At 40.8% G+C, this 19,724-nt stretch overlaps 2 protein-coding genes across 2 annotated transcripts; both read left to right on the top strand.

Moving 5' to 3' along the window:
• The first annotated feature begins 352 nt into the window (after nucleotides 1-352).
• LOC136715012 (serine/threonine-protein kinase N2-like) lies at nucleotides 353-4,755 on the top strand. Its single transcript, XM_066692677.1, has 11 exons — nucleotides 353-577; nucleotides 1,282-1,409; nucleotides 1,741-1,816; nucleotides 2,108-2,199; nucleotides 2,431-2,607; nucleotides 3,041-3,103; nucleotides 3,411-3,487; nucleotides 3,597-3,739; nucleotides 3,934-4,041; nucleotides 4,295-4,375; nucleotides 4,473-4,755. Exons 1-11 carry the CDS (start codon nucleotides 353-355, stop codon nucleotides 4,677-4,679), a joined length of 1,377 nt encoding a protein of 458 aa, XP_066548774.1. The 3' UTR covers nucleotides 4,680-4,755.
• Nucleotides 4,694-17,197, top strand: LOC136715011 (uncharacterized). Its single transcript, XM_066692676.1, has 6 exons — nucleotides 4,694-4,825; nucleotides 11,414-11,479; nucleotides 12,743-12,802; nucleotides 14,442-14,632; nucleotides 15,501-15,539; nucleotides 16,002-17,197. Exons 1-6 carry the CDS (start codon nucleotides 4,694-4,696, stop codon nucleotides 16,576-16,578), a joined length of 1,065 nt encoding a protein of 354 aa, XP_066548773.1. The 3' UTR covers nucleotides 16,579-17,197.
• The last annotated feature ends 2,527 nt before the right edge of the window (nucleotides 17,198-19,724 follow it).

Raw genomic sequence — 19,724 nt, 5'->3', positions numbered from 1 at the left:
AATAATGATCATTTTATATATATATATATATGTATATGCATTTTCTCCATTGCCTGCAATTAATTAACATGAATGACAAATATGCGTACATTAATATTTGTATATAAAGCAGGGTCTGCGCAATCAACCGTAACCATGGAGACGTTAAACAGACATACTTTGCTGGCTTGCACGGCACGCGCGTCATCCCATTGTGACGTCACAGGGACTCCAGAACCTTGAACGGCTCTGCTTGTGCCAAAGCCTTCATTATCGAGAAGAGCTCACAGACAGTGCACATCCCTTGACATTGTGGAAGCCACCTGGCAAGAGTGAATCTCTTGGCCAACAGGTGCAACTGCTTGCAGACAAGATGGGATTGAAGGCGATCTTGAGGAAGTCCTACGTGTATCCTGTGGTGCTGGCACTCATGCTATGGAGGCGCTTCACGTCTCGCCCGGAAAAGCCCGATGCTGGTGGGCAGGTAGAGGAAGGCGCTGGAGAGGGTCTGCCTGAGGCACAGGGCCTCACTGCCGCCTCCAGGCACGACATCTCACCGGCGACCAGCACGACGGCCGTGGAAAGACCGAGTCAGAAGGTAAAGCAAATGAACCAGGTGGAAAAGCAAATTTATAGCAGAAATTCATGTGCCGGCGCCAGAGTTGGGGGAGGCGTCAGTAATAACAATGTAACAACACTGCATTTCTTAATAACAAGTTCATGTAATGCGTTAGAGTTTTAATTTGAGTGATAATATTACAGTTTCTCTAGCAAACGCATGGGTGTTTTGATGCTATATTATATGTTCTCCATGTGAATGATGAGGTGTTTAAATCGGAAGTAGCTGTAAAGCCAACAAGACTCATTTACTCATGTGCGCCATATCAAAATCAGCATGTAATGTAATATATGACTTTTTATCAGTAACGAGCCCTACACAGCGGTGGCTGCGCCGATGGCAGAGGTGCCGGGCCAAGCATGTTTCAAAGCAAATGGATATTCTAACTTACTTTTATGCAGACATTTTACAATCAGGAGTCATTTGCTTTACTGCTGTTTCACTATTCAAAGCCCTACACAGGCTTCTAATTAGTTTCAAGTGTGTTTGAAGTGATTATAGAGATCAGGCAATATAAATGACCCTGTGAATTGACCATTACATTGGCCAATAACTATATATGTATCTATGTATGTATTTTATTTTGAAATAATATTCGTCAGTAATATCCCTAGGGAACAGAACTTTTCTAGGGCCACAGTTTTGTTGTTCCTCCTCTCAACATGAAAGTGCTCAATTTGCAGGATGTAGTGGTGACTGACATCCCGACTGACAGAAGTAGTGATGTGGCAAAACCAGACGCCCACCGTCGAGAGGAGATTGACGTTCCAGAGCCGGGGAGCTTAGCTGTTCCATCATCTACAGATATGAGGTACTTTTTAACATTTTACTCCATTGTGAAACTTCCTAAAATACAAGAATGACAGGATATTATATATTAAATTAAATTAGCACTTCGATCTCTTAAACGTTGCATAAGATAGTGACTGGAGTGCAGTACAACTCATGGATTTGGTAAGAGCTCTTGGAGAATGCAAAATACATTGAAGACGTTCCTGTGATTTTAAAATAAATTCTGAATGTCCATCTATGATAATGCAATATGTCAGGAGTTACGACACAGTAACTCTTTGGATTATTGAATTAAGTGAATTGTCCTTTATTTTTGCAACTGACTATTCTCCCCCCTCTCTCTTCTGCAGGGGGCAGCGGCTTCTGGGTTCTGGTGTCAAGAACTACAAATCTGTTGCCGTGCTGGGGCATGGCACTTTTGGGAAGGTAAATCCCAGTAATCAGAGTTATCATGGTTATAATGTGGGGCAGAACCAACGATCAGTAATTTAATAGGAAATGTGGAGAATAGATATTTGCACGACACTAGATTCCTAAGAAATCTGTGTGGACAATTTTGAAATTATTTGCACTTTTTAACCTTTAACACAAGCATTGCGTGTGACTTATTAAAGTGCAGCATTAGGAAGGATGTGTTACTAAATGCTTGTGTTGTGAATGTAGATCTAGGGGTTGAGAGTGGAGTTTGACCATCTTGATTCTGTGTTGCTCTCATAGGTGCTGCTTGCTGAGGACAAAGATAGATCTGAAATGGTGGCCATTAAGGCACTGAAAAAAGGAGATATTGTAATCCTTGGTAATGTTGAGAGGTAAGGCTTCATTTTGACTCTAGTGAAGCTGCTGGATTTGAAAGCAGACCAATGATGGATAAATCTAGTCAAGTGTTTTTATGGAATACACCAATGCACTGCATTAGCAAGGTCTTATTTGACTTTTTTACTTTCTTACTATGCAGGAAAGTCGGCATTTTGTTGCAGCTGCAGGATTATTCACCAATGCTGTTTATAAATGTATATTCACATGCTTTTGTCTCGCCTCAGCGTCATGTGTGAAAGGAGGATTTTGGAGACCGTCAGCAGTGTCCGGCACCCCTTTTTGGTGAACCTCCTGTCCTGCTTCCAGACGCAAGTTCACATCTGTTTCGTTATGGAGTTTGCGGCAGGGGGAAACCTCTCAACACACATGCAGGCAGCCAGGTTTAAGGAGCCCAGGGCCATGTAAGTGAAACTTTGAGTCGTGTGACGTGTGCAGAATCGTCCATCTCAGTAGATAAGCTCGCTCTGCCCGCAGTAGTGATGTCATGCCTGAGGTGTGTTTCAGGACTGTGTACCTATATGGTCAGACATTATTGCAGGTTATGATTCCTAAACATCAGCACACAACCTCCAAATAACAAAACTAAGTACAACAAAATAATATGATCATTATCACAAAAGGAATGCAGATGCACTTTTAAAAAATGACCAAAATGGCAGTTTGTGGTGTTTGTATTTTGTGTTTAAATCGGATAACATGGATTGCTGGAGTTCCTGCATTGACAGGAAATTGGCTGGTTTGGCTCATTGACATTTGAGTGCAATCCGAGCTTAAGAACCAAAGAGGAAAACTATTTTAACTCCTTTCTTTGTTGTTGATCTTTTTCTTGAACAGATTTTATGCGGCTTGCGTGGTGCTGGGCTTGGAATTCCTGCACGAGCGCAGAATAGTGTACAGGTAAGTTATCACACATCAGCAATTTCTAGAAGCAAAAAATCTACAGTCTCACTGAGATCAAGGCTAAACTATTCACACATTTAATGTAATTTCTATTATAATGATTGTGTACATGATTTATTGTGATGCTCACAAATCCTCATAATAGACGTCATGTCCTAAAATCAGTGTACACATGTACCTGAATACAAAAAGTTTGAGAAATGTATGTGTCCTTTAATGGTTGACAGTGAAATAGTTCTTGTGTTTCTGGCAAGTTCTCTCTATATTCGGCAGTCCAAGTGATTATACTGTGTTTTTATTTCAGGGATTTGAAGCCAGATAACTTGGTGCTGGACTCAGAGGGCTTTCTGAAAATTGCAGACTTTGGGCTCTGCAAGGAAGGTACAAAAAAAAATGTGTATTTGTTTCCTAGTTTAGCAGTTTATGTATAATTTACATTGGTACTACAATGTGTTTTTTTTCCCTGACTCCTCTTCATTATTCTTGCTAGGCATCGGTTTCGGAGATCACACCAGTTCACCTTGCGGCACTCCCTCGTATTTCGCTCCAGAAGTCCTGACCCAAGCATCTTACACCCGGGCAGTGGACTGGTGGGGCCTGGGTGTGCTCATCTTTCATATGCTGGTTGGCAGGGTGGGTATTCTTAACAGTTATTGCAGCGATGAATAAGACATGTCTAAGGTGTGAATTTACCATTTTGTTGCGCAGTATACAATATTTGTGTCTGTGTGGTTTTTGCATCCCTGGGCTCAGAATGTGAATATTCAAAGGTCTGGTCTGGAGTATCCCTTTAATGTGCTCTCATCCCTCTCTCCTTGTGCCCGTAGCCTCCTTTCCGCGGTGACGATGGAGAGCAGTTGTTTCGGAATATTGTTGAGGCTGAAGTGCGATATCCTTGGTTCGTCTCTTCAAAGGCCGCCTCCATAATGAAAGAGGTCTGTATGCCAGGGTTGTTCTTTAAGTTCTTGCCTCCAGTTTGTCTCTCTGTATCCTAAATGTTAATGTCAATGTTATGGAATTGGAGCAATACCCAGTGACTGTGTAGCAGTGGAGTGAGGTTCCAAACCACAACGCAAACTCACTCACTGTACTTCCAACTATGGGAACTTATTTTTAACATCATGTTTCAACTTGAAGTACATTAATGGAAAATAACGTGGTCTCCTTCTTGTTTTGAATCCTCTGCAGCTTCTGCATAAAACTCCAGTCGAGCGCCTTGGGTCAGGTGAAGGGGATGCTGCAGAGGTGAAGAAGCATCCCTACTTCTCGGTACGTTGGCGCACCCATCCGTTTTATAACCACTCTTTCACATGAAGGTGGCACCACCTTATCATGACCGTCCTTTCATTCTTCTGTCTCGTTTCAGAGAGTGGATTGGAATGGGCTGCTGGAAAGGAAGGTGAAGCCTCCTTTCATCCCTACCATCAGAGGGCACAAGGATGTCAGGAATTTCAGCAGCGCATACGTGTCAGAAAATATACCAGTCCTGACTCCACCTCAGCAGCCCATCATACTCACCGAGGAGGAGGAGGAGAACTTCTGTGACTTTGGATACACAGCAACATGGTGTTAGCCTTCATGTAGCTGATGCGGGTCAGAGCTCCACGCCCTGGGATTCGAGCCACACACCACCGGCGCTCCTCCGAGCGCTCCGCACTGCAGCGGCTCCAGCGCAGTACAGCGTTAAGCCCTCTATGCCAAAAGGCCGGGCCCCCTACCGTGGGAGGCTTAACACTGTACTACTTTTACCGAGGGGTTACGTCACTTTGTAACGGGCTCATTATAGTACGAATGAGCCCCGGTTACATTCAGACACTCGTAAAAACTGAAAACAGACACACACCTGGATTAGTGAGGTGCAGGCCAGCGAGATACAAGTAGAGAAGAAGATACCAGCAACACACTCAGTATCTCCGATTTAGTATCATTTAATAAACCGACAATCATCAGGGTTTTGAGGAAATGCAGAAAAAAACTAGTAACAGGAAATTAGATACCATGTGAGCAGTAAACATCTTTAGCAGGAACTAATTACTTCACAAGACATTCCACATGCATTTACTTTTCATAAATTCATTACACTATGTAATACAATTTTTGTTCCTGGGTAGTAAGTGTTATTTCCTAATTTCTTATGCCTCAAAAGAATAGAAAATTACTATTATTCCCCACAAACTTTGCTTTTGTGACCAGGACAGTGATATTTTGAAATGTAACTATTTCCAATGAGAAAACGGGCAAATTTGTGTCTTTTCGTTCACATAAAGTCAGAAAATAACAACATATGAATCCAAACTAACATGTATTTATACTAAAGCAATACAAAAATGACTACAAAAGATTTAGAAGTCATTCATTTTTTGAGTTTTAGGATTATACTGCAAAGACACAAATTTGCCCGTTTTGTCAAAGTTTCATATTTTGAAATGTAACTATTTCCAATGACAAAACGGGCAAATTTGCGTCTTTTCGTTCACATAAAGTCAGGAAAAAACAATGTATGAATCCAAACTAACATGTATTTATACTAAAGCAATACAAAAATAACTTCAATAAATTTAGAATTCAGTCGTTTTTCGAGATTTACGATTATACTGTAAAGACATAAATTCGCCCATTTTCTCAAAGTTTCATATTTTTAAATGTAACAATTTCCAGTGAGAAAACGGGCGAACAGGGTCTTTACAGTATAATCCTAAATCTCAAAAAATGACTGACTTCTAAATCTTTTGGAGTCATTTATTTCTGACTTTATGTGAACGAAACACCCGTTTTCTCATTGGAAATAATTACATTTCAAAATATCACTGTCCTGGTCACAATAGCAAAGTTTGTGGGGAATAATAGCCATTTTCTATTCTTTTGAGGCATAAGCAATTAGGAAATAGCACTTACTACCCAGGACCAAACAAACAAACAAACAAACAAACAAACAAACAAACAAACAAATAAATAAATAAATAAATAAAATAAAATAATGGTGCAGTCAATACAAGAGATGGTTTTATTCCTGGCTCAACATATGTATTAAAGTGAAATAAAGTTAATAAACAAGAATGGTTGATTTGCTCTGTGAAAATGTGGGTTATTATGCGTTTCATTTGCTAGACTAGAAATTAGTGCCAATAATTGAAACCACCAATCAAAAACCCTCCTAGGAGTGAGAAGCAGGGACTGTGTGGCAGTCTGCAGTCGACACAATATGTGTATTCCTTGAACCGCACACCTGCTTCTATGTGCTGGATCCTACCAGCTGATTGTATTGTCCTGTGATTCAGGAGAAGACTTTAAAAAGAAACCAATATTGTGTTAATTTTCTCATGAAGACAACTAACCATACACCAGCAGAGAGAAATACAACATTTGATTTTATTTAAAATATATTTTTTGATCTGCTAGGACAGTGCATCAGATAGTAATTCTATCTAAGTGACTCTTCAGTGGCAGAATTTCATTCACTAATTGCTTGAAGAGTCTTATAAAGAAAAATAAACAAAATCACCAGATGGTACTATTGGTACAGTTTTATTCACCAGAGACAGATGCCAGTCCTGCTCATTTTTTCATAATGGATAATACTGAATACTTTTGGAAAACCCAGAGGCATATTTATTTGTGTCCATGACAGGAAGGCTATGACACATCATGTCAGGTAGTCAGCATAAAGTTAGCACAACAGTCTGGTTGAGGCAAGTTGTCACATGACATTTGGGACTGGTTGTCACATGTCGAGATTGCAAAAAGATGTAGAGGACATACAGGGAAGAACGGCATAATTTGGATACATTAAGAATAGACAGATCTTTCCTTTTGAGATGGAGAGGCAAATAGTGGAATACATATCCAAGGTGTCTGATATTTATTTTGGTATTTTTCCAAATGAAGTACAGAAACTTGCCTTCCAGTTATCTGGAACTTGGTCAAAGCCCTCATACAGCACTTCTCCCGGCAACCTAGACAAAATGTTGGTGTTCTGGTTGTTCCGGCCCGGACAATATTTGATTTCAAAATCATGGTTGGATAATTGAGTCATCCACCTCTGCTCAACTGCCCCCAGCCAGGCTGTACTTAGATGGACTAGGGGATTGTTGTCTGTGTACACCACGAAGGAAGCTCCGCAGAGAAAGTCCTTAGTCTTTAAGCCATTTTAGGACCAACAGTTGGAGCTGTCATTTTTATCATTCCTTTCGGGAGGGTGCAGGCTGCAGCTTGTGTAGGCAATAACGTGCTCCATTCCTTCCTGAACTTGTGACAAGACTGCTCCTAGACCATCCAGGCTGGCATCTGTATATAAGACTTTATGTTCCAATATTGTTGAGCTTCTCATTAATATTTCTGTAAGATGGCATGGAAATCCTCTGCATTGTTTAAGGAAGCCCCTTGATGCACAGGGGTCTGCTACTTAATTATAAATGCAAAAAATACATGCAGCAGTCTCTATGTCTTGGTCTCATTCTGGTTCTCTATGCATCTCTATCTGTATCTGTGTACCTACATGTGTCCTCTTGTTCTTGTTTATCGCTCTTTGTCTCTGGCCGAATCTGACTGTGTCTTGCCTTTCTGTCCGTATGTCTGTGTACGTTTGTGTGTCTGCATGTCTGTGTCCTATCCTGGTCTGTCCCAGTCTTGTCTGTGCGTAATTGTGCCTCAGCTGAGCTCAATGCTCTGACCCAGTCCCTTAAAAATAAGACTGATTAACAGATACACTGACTGCTTGTGTCTTTTCCTATACCTGGACCGGACCAGCCTAAAGCCTTCGATGATATACCCGACTGAAGGTGGATGTAGACTTCAATCACACTCTCCAGGCCCTCTTCCACCTGGTAATAACCATATATAGATTTCGCTGCTGCTCCCAAATCCTGGTCTCCCTTTCCGTCTCTCTCCTTCTGTCGGGTGAAAATGTATCCGGGGGGGCTTACTCAGGCGAGGGGATCACGGGGGCCTGGAGGCAGGAGCATGGTGCCTGGGGTAGAAATAATAACTAAATGATCTAGTAAAAGCTATTAATATAAAAACTATTTTCCCCCTTACTGTAAACAAATACACTGTAGACTTCAATGACCTATGCCCACAATAAATGACAATACTAAATTTCAAGGACACAATAATGCAGCAGCAGTTGATAAATTCTGGACTTCTGTCTTGACAGGTAGTGGCAACACCACAAACCACTTATGGTTAAGTGAGATGCAGGGGCGGGGCCAGGGGGTGGGCCACACGGGCACTGGCCCCTGCTGAAATCTGATTGGCCCCATGAGTGCCCGCACTAACTTCACATTTTTCATTTAATTCATAGTCAGTTTCCAGAGTCCATATTCGAGTACATTAGTTTATATTACCAAAGTTGTCGTTTTTGTGTGTATACTGCCTGGCAAGAATTCAGGCGAGACAGAGGAGTTTAACATAGTTGCTGTTGCGCTCTGCTCTCTGCTCCGCATGCACACAGCCACTGACACACTACAGGTTACTTTCAAGACAATACAGTTTATGGTAAATCGATCATTTAAATACTCTTGCTATCCTGAATTTTATTCCTGCTATAACACTGACAATTTACTCAATGGTGATAGTTAAACTACACTATCTTTGGGTTACCATATAGCCAGTATTTAACAGACTTTTCAGTCCTTTAATCTCCGTCCAGCTGGATCTAAAAATGTCTGAGATTTCCTTGATCTTTTTCCAACACTTCAGTTCCCGGGTGCCTGTTTAACCCTTCCACTCCTGCAATGCTACCATTCCATCATGTATGAATGATGATGTTTAAGGTGATAGTGTTCACTGATGTCATGGTTTTATGAACAACTATTGGTTATTAATAAATGACTTACGTCTGTAAAGACTTCAACAACCAATAAGGAACGTTTTATTTAGCTGGGGTGTTAACAGTTTACAAAAGGAAAAGATAGGTTGAGATGAGATGAGATTTTTTGAGGTCATAACACTTAGCTCCAGCCCCCCCACTGCCACTCCCACCTTTTGAAGTGTCCTCTTTATTGGAAGTTCAGGTTTGGTAACCCTAGCAAGCTCTGGTTTTCTCAACTAATTGTCAGTGAAGCAGAAACTTTAGCTAATGGGTTAAAATGGGCTTCTTAAAGATGCATTCCAGTGATTTTGGGGGGGTTGTGTACCCATTCTGTCCAATGAGGCATATTCTTTATTTTTGCACATTAAGGGGACCCTATTTTGTTCACTAATACCATTCCCTCTTGCACTGAACAAATGCTCAGGGATGGACTCATTTCCCCCTTATGGCCCCCGCAATTTTCAAAATTCTCGAATTGCCCCTGGTGAGATGCCTGCTGCAGAACGTGCTTAATCTATAGACCCTCCAAGGACGGTAGCTGTTTGGGCCAGGCAAAACCCGGACTGGCACCACGCTGACTGACCAGGAATCACAAGGAAATCGAAGTAGGTAATGTCCCTTGACAGAAGTAGTTATTATTGTGCAAATTGAAATAATAATGTCTCATCTTTTATTATTATTATTATTATTATTATTATTATTATTATTATTATTATTATTATTATTATTATTTCTTGGAAGACGCCCTTATCCAGGGCGATTTACAAGATTTATTTTTTCAGGTTGCGTATCTGGGAGTGGCCACAAGAAGGAAAACCCCAACAATCAATAATTAAATAATCAAGTGATTAAGGCCAGTCATGCCCTGCTCGTGACACTACCTCCCACGGCACATATTCACAGACTATTTTAATTGTAAAGCACAACCATCTTGTGTACCTCCTGTCTCACTCACTCACTTATATGCAGTGTCTTGCAAACGTGTTTAGACCGTTCCTATGCTGTCCCATTTTGTGAAGTTACAAAATGATTCATAAACATTATTGTATCCAACACTTTAATGCTCAAACTGAAGACATAAGAGTAAGATAAGGCCTACAATACAGGCTAGTTTTTGTGAAGTGTTCTGGATATTGTTGACTGATTCACATTTTTTTCATTTATCTCAGCCATTGAACTCTGTAGTTCTTTCAAAACTGTCTTTACCCTCAAAGTTACATCCCTCACCAGTTTCCTCCTTGCCCAGCTGCTCAGTTTAAAGGGATGGTCTGATCTAGACAGTGGCTAGGTGGTACAATGCACCTTCCATTTCTTGATGATTTAAAATTATTTTATCCCTGACTTGCCTTGCCTTTATGGTTGAGACTTAAAATTTACTTCCTGACTGAGGAACCTCACAGAGACAGGGGTTTGTATTCTGACATCATGAGAACTACAATTTGCACACAGACAGATGCCAATAACTAATTATGTGGCTTCTTATGGCCATCTAAATTAATTTAGAATACTTAGAATAATTAGAATACTTGTGCAATCCTGATTTATTTTTATATGAAGTCTCTACTTATTTCTGTTTTTGCTTTGAATGTGTGGAGAAGACTGTGTATATAACACACATTAATGCCTACTTCAAAGTGTTCTGACTGCAAGCTTTAAAGCCACAAAATGTGAATACTGTGAGAGGGTCTGAATACTTTTGTAAGGCAGAGCATAAACTATTAACTAAATGTTTCAAATGAAAGATCTGAGTACGTTTATTTCTCTCTCACCCACTCCCTCTCCCTGAAACACACCCCTCTGCACCTCACTTAGACCTCCCCCACTTTCTCTCTCCCTTCTCCTGTCCGTTGTGATTTGTGCCATACCATTTTGTATGATAAAGGTATGTCACCGGGTCTACAGCTGGAGATGGCACCGGTGCACTAATGAGCCGACTACGGCACGCCTAGTACTTAATGAGGAGGGACCTCAAACACCATCTAAATGTACGCTCTCCACATGCAGCTTCGACACACTTTACACTTTACCCTGTTGTCTGTGTGCCGGGCATGTGAACAGAATTTATTGATGACAGTATTCACTTTCAGAGACAAGGCAAGGATACTCTATGAATGGTATAGATATATCCAGGGAGAACCAAATTATGATTCTATTCTAAACAGCCTTAAATTCACTGGGCTCTAAAATTAAATATAAAAACTGTTCCTAAAAGATAAAAGTTATGTCTGCTCTAACTAATCCTAAAAACTACAAAAGCATCCCCCTAATCCTAATACAAACTCGCCCTCCTAAATTCTCAAAAGAAGAGAAAAATAAAATAATAGCACTGTCCTGAACAGAATTTGCTTATCTCCCAGCAGCTGCGCTCCGTGGTCTTCCTCCTCTTTACCAGCATGGCCTCCAGGGCCGGTCGCTGGATACAGCCAGGCACAGGCAAGGCAGTGTCCTTCACTTGTGCTGTCTGCGCCCCTTGCCTTGACTGACTGTATTCTCCTCAGGGGAGCCACTGCACCACTGGACCCACACCACCACGTAAGGGAAGGCTGGAAGACAAACCACACCAGGTAGGTGTATAGAATGTGCCTTTGTTGGAATATAGTATAATATTATAATGTCTTTATAAGAGGAGAGATGGGGTTGCTATGCTGGGGAGAAGATACCAGAGACCTCAGCAACAGACTGGAAATGTATAAAAAGTTATGTTTTGCTACATTTCACATCATCTCAGTTCTCATTTCTTGTTTTTATCACAGGTCTATGTAAACAAGAGTGATTGCCAAATAAGCCAGTATAATCAACTTTCCACAGTCTTCTGTTCTAGGGATCCTTCCAATGCAATTATGCCATTTCAGTCCTTCAAAGAACTCCCGTGCTCAGGTCCAGCGTCCCCTCTCTGGAGCTAGTGCTTGTGCTCGTGCTCGGGCTTGTGCTTGCAATCAGAGGTCAAATCTCCTTTGTCCTGCTCCAGCCCTCTTTTTATAGGGCTAAACCTCTCTCGGAGTGTCGGGGAGCAGGTGCGTTAACAGGCAGAGCGTGGGGAGCAGGTGATGTTCAAAGGAAAATATACAAGTGAACAATTAAATAATTATTGAAACACAGAGTAAAATAAAATGCACACCTTAATGATAATCGGCAATAATGATACAAATGAAAATAACACAAGTGAATGAGCCAAAAAGAATAGCAATGAATAGTCAATACAAGCAATTAAGTAAAAAAGTGATTAAGTGAGCCTCACTGTTCATTGTTTCATAAATTAGCCTGATAAGACAGAACTCAAATAAAGTCCTCTCTGTAGGTCTTTCACTCTATCTCTCTGTATGTTTATCTGTTCACTCCTCTCTCTGGAGCTCTATTTGTTTTTCTCTCTATCGCACTCCTTTCTATCTATTCAGCTCCATCTCTCTGTCTGGCACATGCAAAGCAATTTTACTTATTTAATGCAAGGGTCCAAAGAGATCAAGTATTGTCTGGTCAAATGGGATCTTTCTGCATATTAAGCTACTTTATTAATGTATGTAAATAATGTGATATATGGTTGCCCTGGATAAGAAATATAATAATATTAATAATAAAAGAGAGTGAGACAGAGAGAGGGAGTGAGAGAGACCATAAAAGGGAGAGAGTGAGATTTGGAGTGGAGTGGGAATAACTAAGGACAGGAACATGCACAGGAGGCAATATTAATACCCTCGCCCGTGAGTGAGACCCACAGAGAGAGACAGATGGAAGGAGGGAGGGGCTGTCAAACAGAGAGAGAGGCAGGACAAGTCTTTTCTTCCCTCTGACTCCACTATAATAACCCTGTGTTGGTTCCCACTCTACAGAATACTGACACCAGATACAGCCGTACGGCAAGATACAGACCCGAAGACAACACAGCAATGGTGAGTATTGACAGAGCCACTGAATCAACAAGCCATCTGGTTATAACACTATTAGTAGTCTTGATATTATTATTGTTATCATCATTAGTATTGGTAGTATTGTAATAGTATTAGTAATGATAATATTGTATCATTAATATTAAGAAAATACAAATATACACACATACATGTGTAATATCAAAATAACTATTAAAACTATTCTGGGGCTACATGCAAGACTTTATCAAGATTTAATTATTGTTGGATTATGTGGTTGGCTACAAACCAATTAAACAATTATGTAAACTTAAATAAAGCTCAGTTTATTACACACATATACAGTACATAATAATAAGCAGATGAATTCTATTAGAAACTCAAAGCTACAGCTATACCGTTTTCTTGCATATCAGATACACTAATTAAAATTGAAATCTGTAAAAATAATGTTAAAGTGTATGAATGTGTGAATGTTTCATTTTATCAACACTTAATAAAATACATACACCGATCAGCCATAACATTATGACCACTGACAGGTGAAGTGAATAACACTGATAATCTCGTTATCATGGCACCTGTCAGTTGGTGGGATATATTAGGCAGCAAGTGAACATTTTGTCCTCAAAGTTGATGTGTTAGTAGCAGGAAAAATGGGCAATCGTAAGGATCTGAGCAACTTTGACGAGGTCCAAATTGTGTTGGCTACACGACTGGGTCAGAGCATCTCCAAAACTGCAGCTCTTTTGGGGTGTTCCCCAAATCCAATCGAGCATCTGTGAGATGTGCTGGACAAACAAGTCCGATCCATGGAGGCCCCACCTCGCAGCTTACAGGATCTGCTGCTAACGTCTTGGTGCCAGATACCACAGCACACCTTCAGAGGTCTAGTGGAGTCCATGCCTCGATGGGTCAGGGCTCTTTTGGCAGCAAAAGGGGGACCTACACAATATTAGGCAGGTGGTCATAATGTTATGGCTGATTGGTGTAAATATAAACGAATCACTTCGCTTAGAAGGCAAGAATCCTTTACCAATATTTATTGTCTTGAATGTTTTACATTGAGCGCAATGGTAGTGACTGAATTAAGCTTGTACAGTTTAACGTGTGATTAGTATTTCATTATGACGCAACAAATCGGCTAAATCCTGTAATGCAATACCCAAGTATTTTGGGAATTTTAATGTATGTAATGGTTTGTATTAATTAATTAAAGCTTTTTGCACTCTCATTGTGTCTGCTTTTGATCAATTACTAAAAATATTCATATCGATTTCAAGATCAATATAGTGCTGGAGTCCAATCCATATGATTAAAAAAACAGAATAGATTCCAGAATTGATTATTCTGAGATGAATTACTGGCATGAATTTCAATGTATATATGACCCCATTCAGCACAGAGTTGTCAGGGGTTCTCTCTCATACAAAGGGGGGTCCCCGGGTCTATGAAAGAGAACCATTGTTCTAAGGTAAATATTAGCACATTTCAGAGAGGTTTATTTGCATTTGTCAGCAATTACTTTCACTTAAAACATACTTTTTCTTCTGTAATATATATAAAAAGCAAATATTTTTACCATATATTACATTAATTTTTTGGTTGCATATTGGTGTAATTGTGTTATTTTTTCTATAATTGTCCATTCTCTCACCTCCAGAGATTTGCTTTATGTGTTGTTTTGCTGTGCCTGGGGGGGTGGAGCTTTGCGCAGGATGATCAGGCGCCAGAGGATGTGGCTGAGAAAGAGGAGGATCAGGACAAGGCAGATGGAGGAGAGGTTACTGAAGCAGGGGCGGGGGATGGAGTGGACCCCACTGCCCTTTCTAAAATTGTTGCTCAGTTGAGAAGGTGAGTGGGGGATGGAGAGGGAGAGAGAAACTAAAAGCGAGGGAGGGATAGAAAGAGACAGTGTGTGACAGGAGTGGCAATGTGAGGAACGTAAGAGGAAGGGAGGGGGAGAGAGGAGAAGAGAAGCAGAGGGAGAAATGGAGGGAGTGGGGGAGAGAGGGCAAAATAGAAAGATAAAAGAATAGGTCACCATCCCTGATCCCATCTCCCCATGGATTGTTGTTCACCTTCACCTTAATCATCCCATTTCAGCCATCTTTCTACACACCCAGTTACACCTGCCCTTGCCATCATTATATATTCCTATCCTTTCCCAGACATCCTTGCAAATTCTTGATTACTCCTTTGTATCAAATCCAAGCTTCATCAACTCGTGGCTGCGCTCTGTCTGACATCACTTGCACCTCATTGAAAAATGTCTTCCTAAAACCCTGCAAAGATTTCTGTGGGTGGGGCTTTGTGATGTCACGGAGCAGCACTCGAAGAACGAACATCTCTGAATTTCTGTGCAGAACTGTGCTGCGGAAATCTGTGCTACACAAACGCGACCGTTGTGTATTATGGAAGCAAGAGATTCCTTATTTTTGTCGTGATTTTTTCTGCACTCTGTGTGCTGAGGTGTGCTCATATGACTTATGTTTATTCCATGTTGCGAACGGGTCTACTGATTATAATCCTCAGACTTGGATTGTTTTGTGTATAGTAGGCTAATCTGGTAAATTGTTGTGGGGACGAATTGCTGCGGGAACGAATTGTTGCAGTAGTGAATTGTCATGGGGACCAAATGTCGGCGGGTCAAATTGATGGGGATGTATTGATGTAACTTGAAATGGTTTTATGTTCTGTCTCCCGCTCCCATGTATCACAGCAAGCTGCCAAAAACTGCCAAGAGCAAGAACATTGCAAAGTGAGTATTTTATGTTTGATTATGTTTATTTTCTCGAAAGCAAAGGGGAAATTGCAGTAGCACAGCTAATTTGATTTTGTCTTGAACGAACGAGGGAGTGAAATGGAGTGAGAAGGAAAACAAAAAATAGAAAAGGGAAAGGAGAGAAAAACAGAAGCTCAGAGATTACTAGAGTGAAAGACACAGGGTTTGAGAGAAAGCATGAGAGAGAGAGGAAGGGAGAGACAAATGGGAACAAATAAGGAGAGACAAAAAGAAAGGAGGGAGAGAGAGAAGGAGGGTGTGGGAGACAGAGAGAGAGAGAGAGAGAGAGAGAGAGATAGAGAGAGAGATGCAAATAGAGAGAGGCGACGAGAGAGCCAGACCCTAACTCAGTTTATGAATGTCAAGGTGCGCTTCAGACACTCACAGACATGGCTGATGTTCACACCCCAATTCTCATCTCTGTTTCCATGATGCCAGGCCCAAAGATCAGCTGTTCGCCATTGCTGTGGTGGTTTCGGTGGGCGTGTGCAAGGGATCTGAGGAGCTCCAGAATCAGACTCCCCTGATGACTGCACTCTCTGCAATGACCCAGGTGCTGAAGAAGAAGTCCCTGTATGAGAGCAAGGAGCTGGTGGCGGCTGTGCCCGAGAGAATAAAGTACTTCAAGAAGACTTTGGAGTCCCCTGAGCATCAGCTGCTCCACAGCCGAGTACTGGAGAAGCTCATGATGGCTCAAGCGGACAAGAGCCAGTGTCTTGTCTTCTTGACCCTCAGTCCATTCTGTGACAAGGACTGTCTTGAAAACTCCAATCAGAGCCTCCTGTCTGACTTGGACGTGTTCCAGCAGTGGACCGGACCCAAAGCCTTTGTGTTCGACAAGCTGTATAGTGGGAATTCCCTGAAGATCTTCAGGAAGAAAGACAATGAGAAAATTGCCAAGAAACGACGCAAGGCCTTCCAGCACTTCAAGCACAAGGTGGAGCTCTTCCGCTGTCAGACGGACGTGTGTCATCAGTGTGGGGCAGGGGCGATTCAAGAAGTGTGTGTGTATTGATGCAGGGTGGGGGGTGGAGGCAGGAAAGGGGGCAAAGAGGTAGAAGTTTCACATATCCCCATTTCCCCATATAGAAGAAACCACAATTTTTAATGTATGTTACAAATTGTGACCCTTCTGTATTCCCTCTGCCTAAACAGGAGTCTTTCAATGTCTCTTTATTACATGGAGTGTTTTTGAGTAGCTTTGTATTTCCGTTTATGACATTCATTTGCTGATATTTGCTAAAACTCCAGGATGTTGCAAAATACATTGTGTATGACTATGAAATGTACACAGAAGGGTCACTTTGGGGCATATCTAAGGATCACATTTCTACCAGATATTAAAAATGTGTGTTTGAACTGTTTGGGCAATTTCAGCAAAAGTGTGATTTAGACTGAGTGAGGTAAAGCCAGCTAGAGTGGGATGTCACTCGTGAGGATGACGACTGAAAGTCAGGCAATGATGATAAAGAAGGTGACAAAGATGTTGACATGGAAGGTGTGTTAGTTTTGCATCACTGAACTCTCTTGGCCATTACCATGCCTCTCACTGCAAAAATAATCATAAAATTAGCAATAATAATAATAATAATAATAATAATAATAATAATAATAATAATAATAATAAAGTCATTCTGCAAAACTCTGTGAATGTGTGTTGTGGACTTCTGTGTGTGTGATGTGTGAGATCCCCCCCAATATTGAGAGAGTGGCAATCATTTACACATAGGCATAATTTAGGGTGGTGCATATCCCTACACTTAACTTCAAAAATACATTAATTAATTGTCATTATTCACGACTGAATTAACGCCTCCACTCTATGACATCCCTCACCCCCCCACCCCATCCCTCAACGGAATGAAAATGCATTTCCCCTTCATTTCTGAAACGAAACCTACGCCACTGGTTGCATAGCCTGTGCTATTAATACTGAAAAAACATATAATTAACAAATTTAAGTGCAAACATTTTGCAGACATGAAACTTTGTTGGTCCAACGTTGGTTTATGGTTGGCTTGATTAGCAAGTGGACGGTAGGCACATATTAACCAGTCACTTATTTACATATAAATGTAAAGTCTCTGAAAGGTGGGGCTCAGCAAAACAGCATGTATTTTTGTGAATTTGTGGCAATTTATTATTCCCGGTGTTCAAAATAAACAGACAGTCAAAAAACATACAACAAACCCTTACTCCTCGTTGAGCCTAATTACACATATAGCACAGGTCCCTCTCTAAACACATCACTAATCATAAGCACAAACACAAAGCAACCAAGAAAGCCCCTAATCTGCTTCCATTATCCAAAGTTCAAGGCCATATCGTTATCATTCTTTAAATCCTGCTCTTCTTAGTAATTGCTCTGTTCTCGCACCTCTGTAGGGAGGTGTAAGGCAGTTTGCCATCACAGTCTAAAATATAAAATAAAATATTAATTCCACATTTTTATTTTTGGCAAGTCCAATTTGATGCAGTCAAATATATATTCAAAAACAGTGAGTTTAGGTTTGTTGGATGAGTATAAGATATAATTTAAATATTACTCATATATAAATATTAGTATCTCACACAGATCCATGACTGGATAGGTGCTGTCCCACAACACAAAACAAAAGGTACAATGGATTGGATAAGAATTCAAGCCCTTTTGGACATTTTGTAGTGTTACAATCTGGAACTAAAATATATTTAAATGGGATTTTCTGTCAGTGATCAAAACAAAGTATTACATAATGTTGATGTTGGAATTATATTTTTTAATTAACTACAGATAAAAAAATGAAATGTCTTCCTTGCATAAGTATTCACACCCTTTGCTATGACACACTTAAATAAGCTGTGGAGCAGCCAATTACCTCCAGAAGTCATATCATTATTTGAATAGATTCCAACTGTATGCAATTAGTGTCACATGATCTCAGATTGAATACACCAGTTTCTAGAAGGCCCCAGCTTATGTCAGTGAGCATATACAAGCAACCACCATAACATGAAGACCAAGGACCTTTCAAAACTAGCCAGAGAGAAAGTTTTGTGATAGCAGCAGTCAGGGTTGGGCTATACAAACATATCCCAAACTTAGAACATCCCCCTGGAGCAGAGTTAAATCCATTACAATGAAAGAATATGGCACATCCACAAGCCTGTCAAGAGCAGACTGTCTGCTGAAACTAAATGACTGGGTACAGAGGTCAGTCATCAGAGATGCCAGCAAGAGGCCCATGTTAAATCTGTGGAGCTGCAGAGTTTCACTGACAGAATGGGGTAAACTGACAAATATTACCCTGGTGCTCAACAATGCTGGGCTATATGGAAGAGTGGCACGGAGAAAGCCATTGCTGAAGATCAGTCACATCAAATTTGCCATATGGCATGTGGAAGACACAGCAAAGATGTGGCAAAGAGTTCTCTGGTCAAATGAGACCAAAATTGAATTTTTTGACCTAAATGCAAAACGCTATGTGTGGCACGAAGACAACACTACTCATCTCCTTGAGCTTTTTATCGGCAGGGACTGAAACTTGTCAGGATTGAGGGCATGATGGATGGACCCAAATATAGAAAAATCCTTGAGGAAAACCTGCTTCAGTCTGCAAGAGACCTTGGATTTGGGTGAAGGTTCACTTTTCAGCCATACAATTGTGGAAAACACACAACCTAGGCTACACTGGAGTGGTTTAAAAAGAAGAAGCTGAGTGTCCTAGAACGGCCCAGTCAAAGCCAAGACGTCAATCCAGTTGAGAATATGTAGCAAGACTTGAAAGTTGCTCTTAACCAACAGTGCCCATCCAACTTGAGAGAGCTTGAGCAATTTTGCCAAGAAGAATGAGCAACAATTGCAGAGCTGTTAGAGACAAAAAGACCAAAAATGGAAATGGCTGCCTTAATCTGGTGGTCTACCCCTGCAAAACTTGCTTGAATAAATCCATGCAGGAGCTCTTCACAGTTGGGGCTGCTTTCCCACAACTCAGACAGCTGTATAGTATACTCCAAGTGAAGTATAGAATATAGGACAAGAGAAAGACTGCAGAGTACAATTATAGTATATAAGGATATAGAAGGGATATGATTGGATATGGAAAATAACTTGGTAAAGGTAGAAAAGCACATGGAATACAACAGCAGAAAAAGAAGGGAGAAATAAAGTGTTGGGCTGAA

The sequence above is a fragment of the Amia ocellicauda genome, chromosome 19, assembly GCF_036373705.1.
Source record: "Amia ocellicauda isolate fAmiCal2 chromosome 19, fAmiCal2.hap1, whole genome shotgun sequence".
NCBI lineage: Eukaryota > Metazoa > Chordata > Actinopteri > Amiiformes > Amiidae > Amia > Amia ocellicauda.
The sequence above is the reverse complement of the archived record's forward strand: the minus strand, read 5'-3'. Positions and strand labels throughout refer to the sequence as shown.

What these genes read in the sequence shown, in the direction of transcription:
- LOC136715011 (XM_066692676.1), top strand. Translation starts at nt 4,694, where the DNA reads ATGCGGGTCAGAGCTCCACGCCCTGGGATTCGAGCCACACACCACCGG. An exon ending in AAAAGGCCGGGCCCCCTACC is followed by an intron (nt 4,826 to 11,413) that starts GTGGGAGGCTTA and finishes TATTCTCCTCAG; the next exon opens with GGGAGCCACTGCACCACTGG. An exon ending in CCGAAGACAACACAGCAATG is followed by an intron (nt 12,803 to 14,441) that starts GTGAGTATTGAC and finishes TCTCACCTCCAG; the next exon opens with AGATTTGCTTTATGTGTTGT.
- LOC136715012 (XM_066692677.1), top strand. Translation starts at nt 353, where the DNA reads ATGGGATTGAAGGCGATCTTGAGGAAGTCCTACGTGTATCCTGTGGTG. An exon ending in CCATCATCTACAGATATGAG is followed by an intron (nt 1,410 to 1,740) that starts GTACTTTTTAAC and finishes TCTCTTCTGCAG; the next exon opens with GGGGCAGCGGCTTCTGGGTT. An exon ending in CCGCCTCCATAATGAAAGAG is followed by an intron (nt 4,042 to 4,294) that starts GTCTGTATGCCA and finishes AATCCTCTGCAG; the next exon opens with CTTCTGCATAAAACTCCAGT.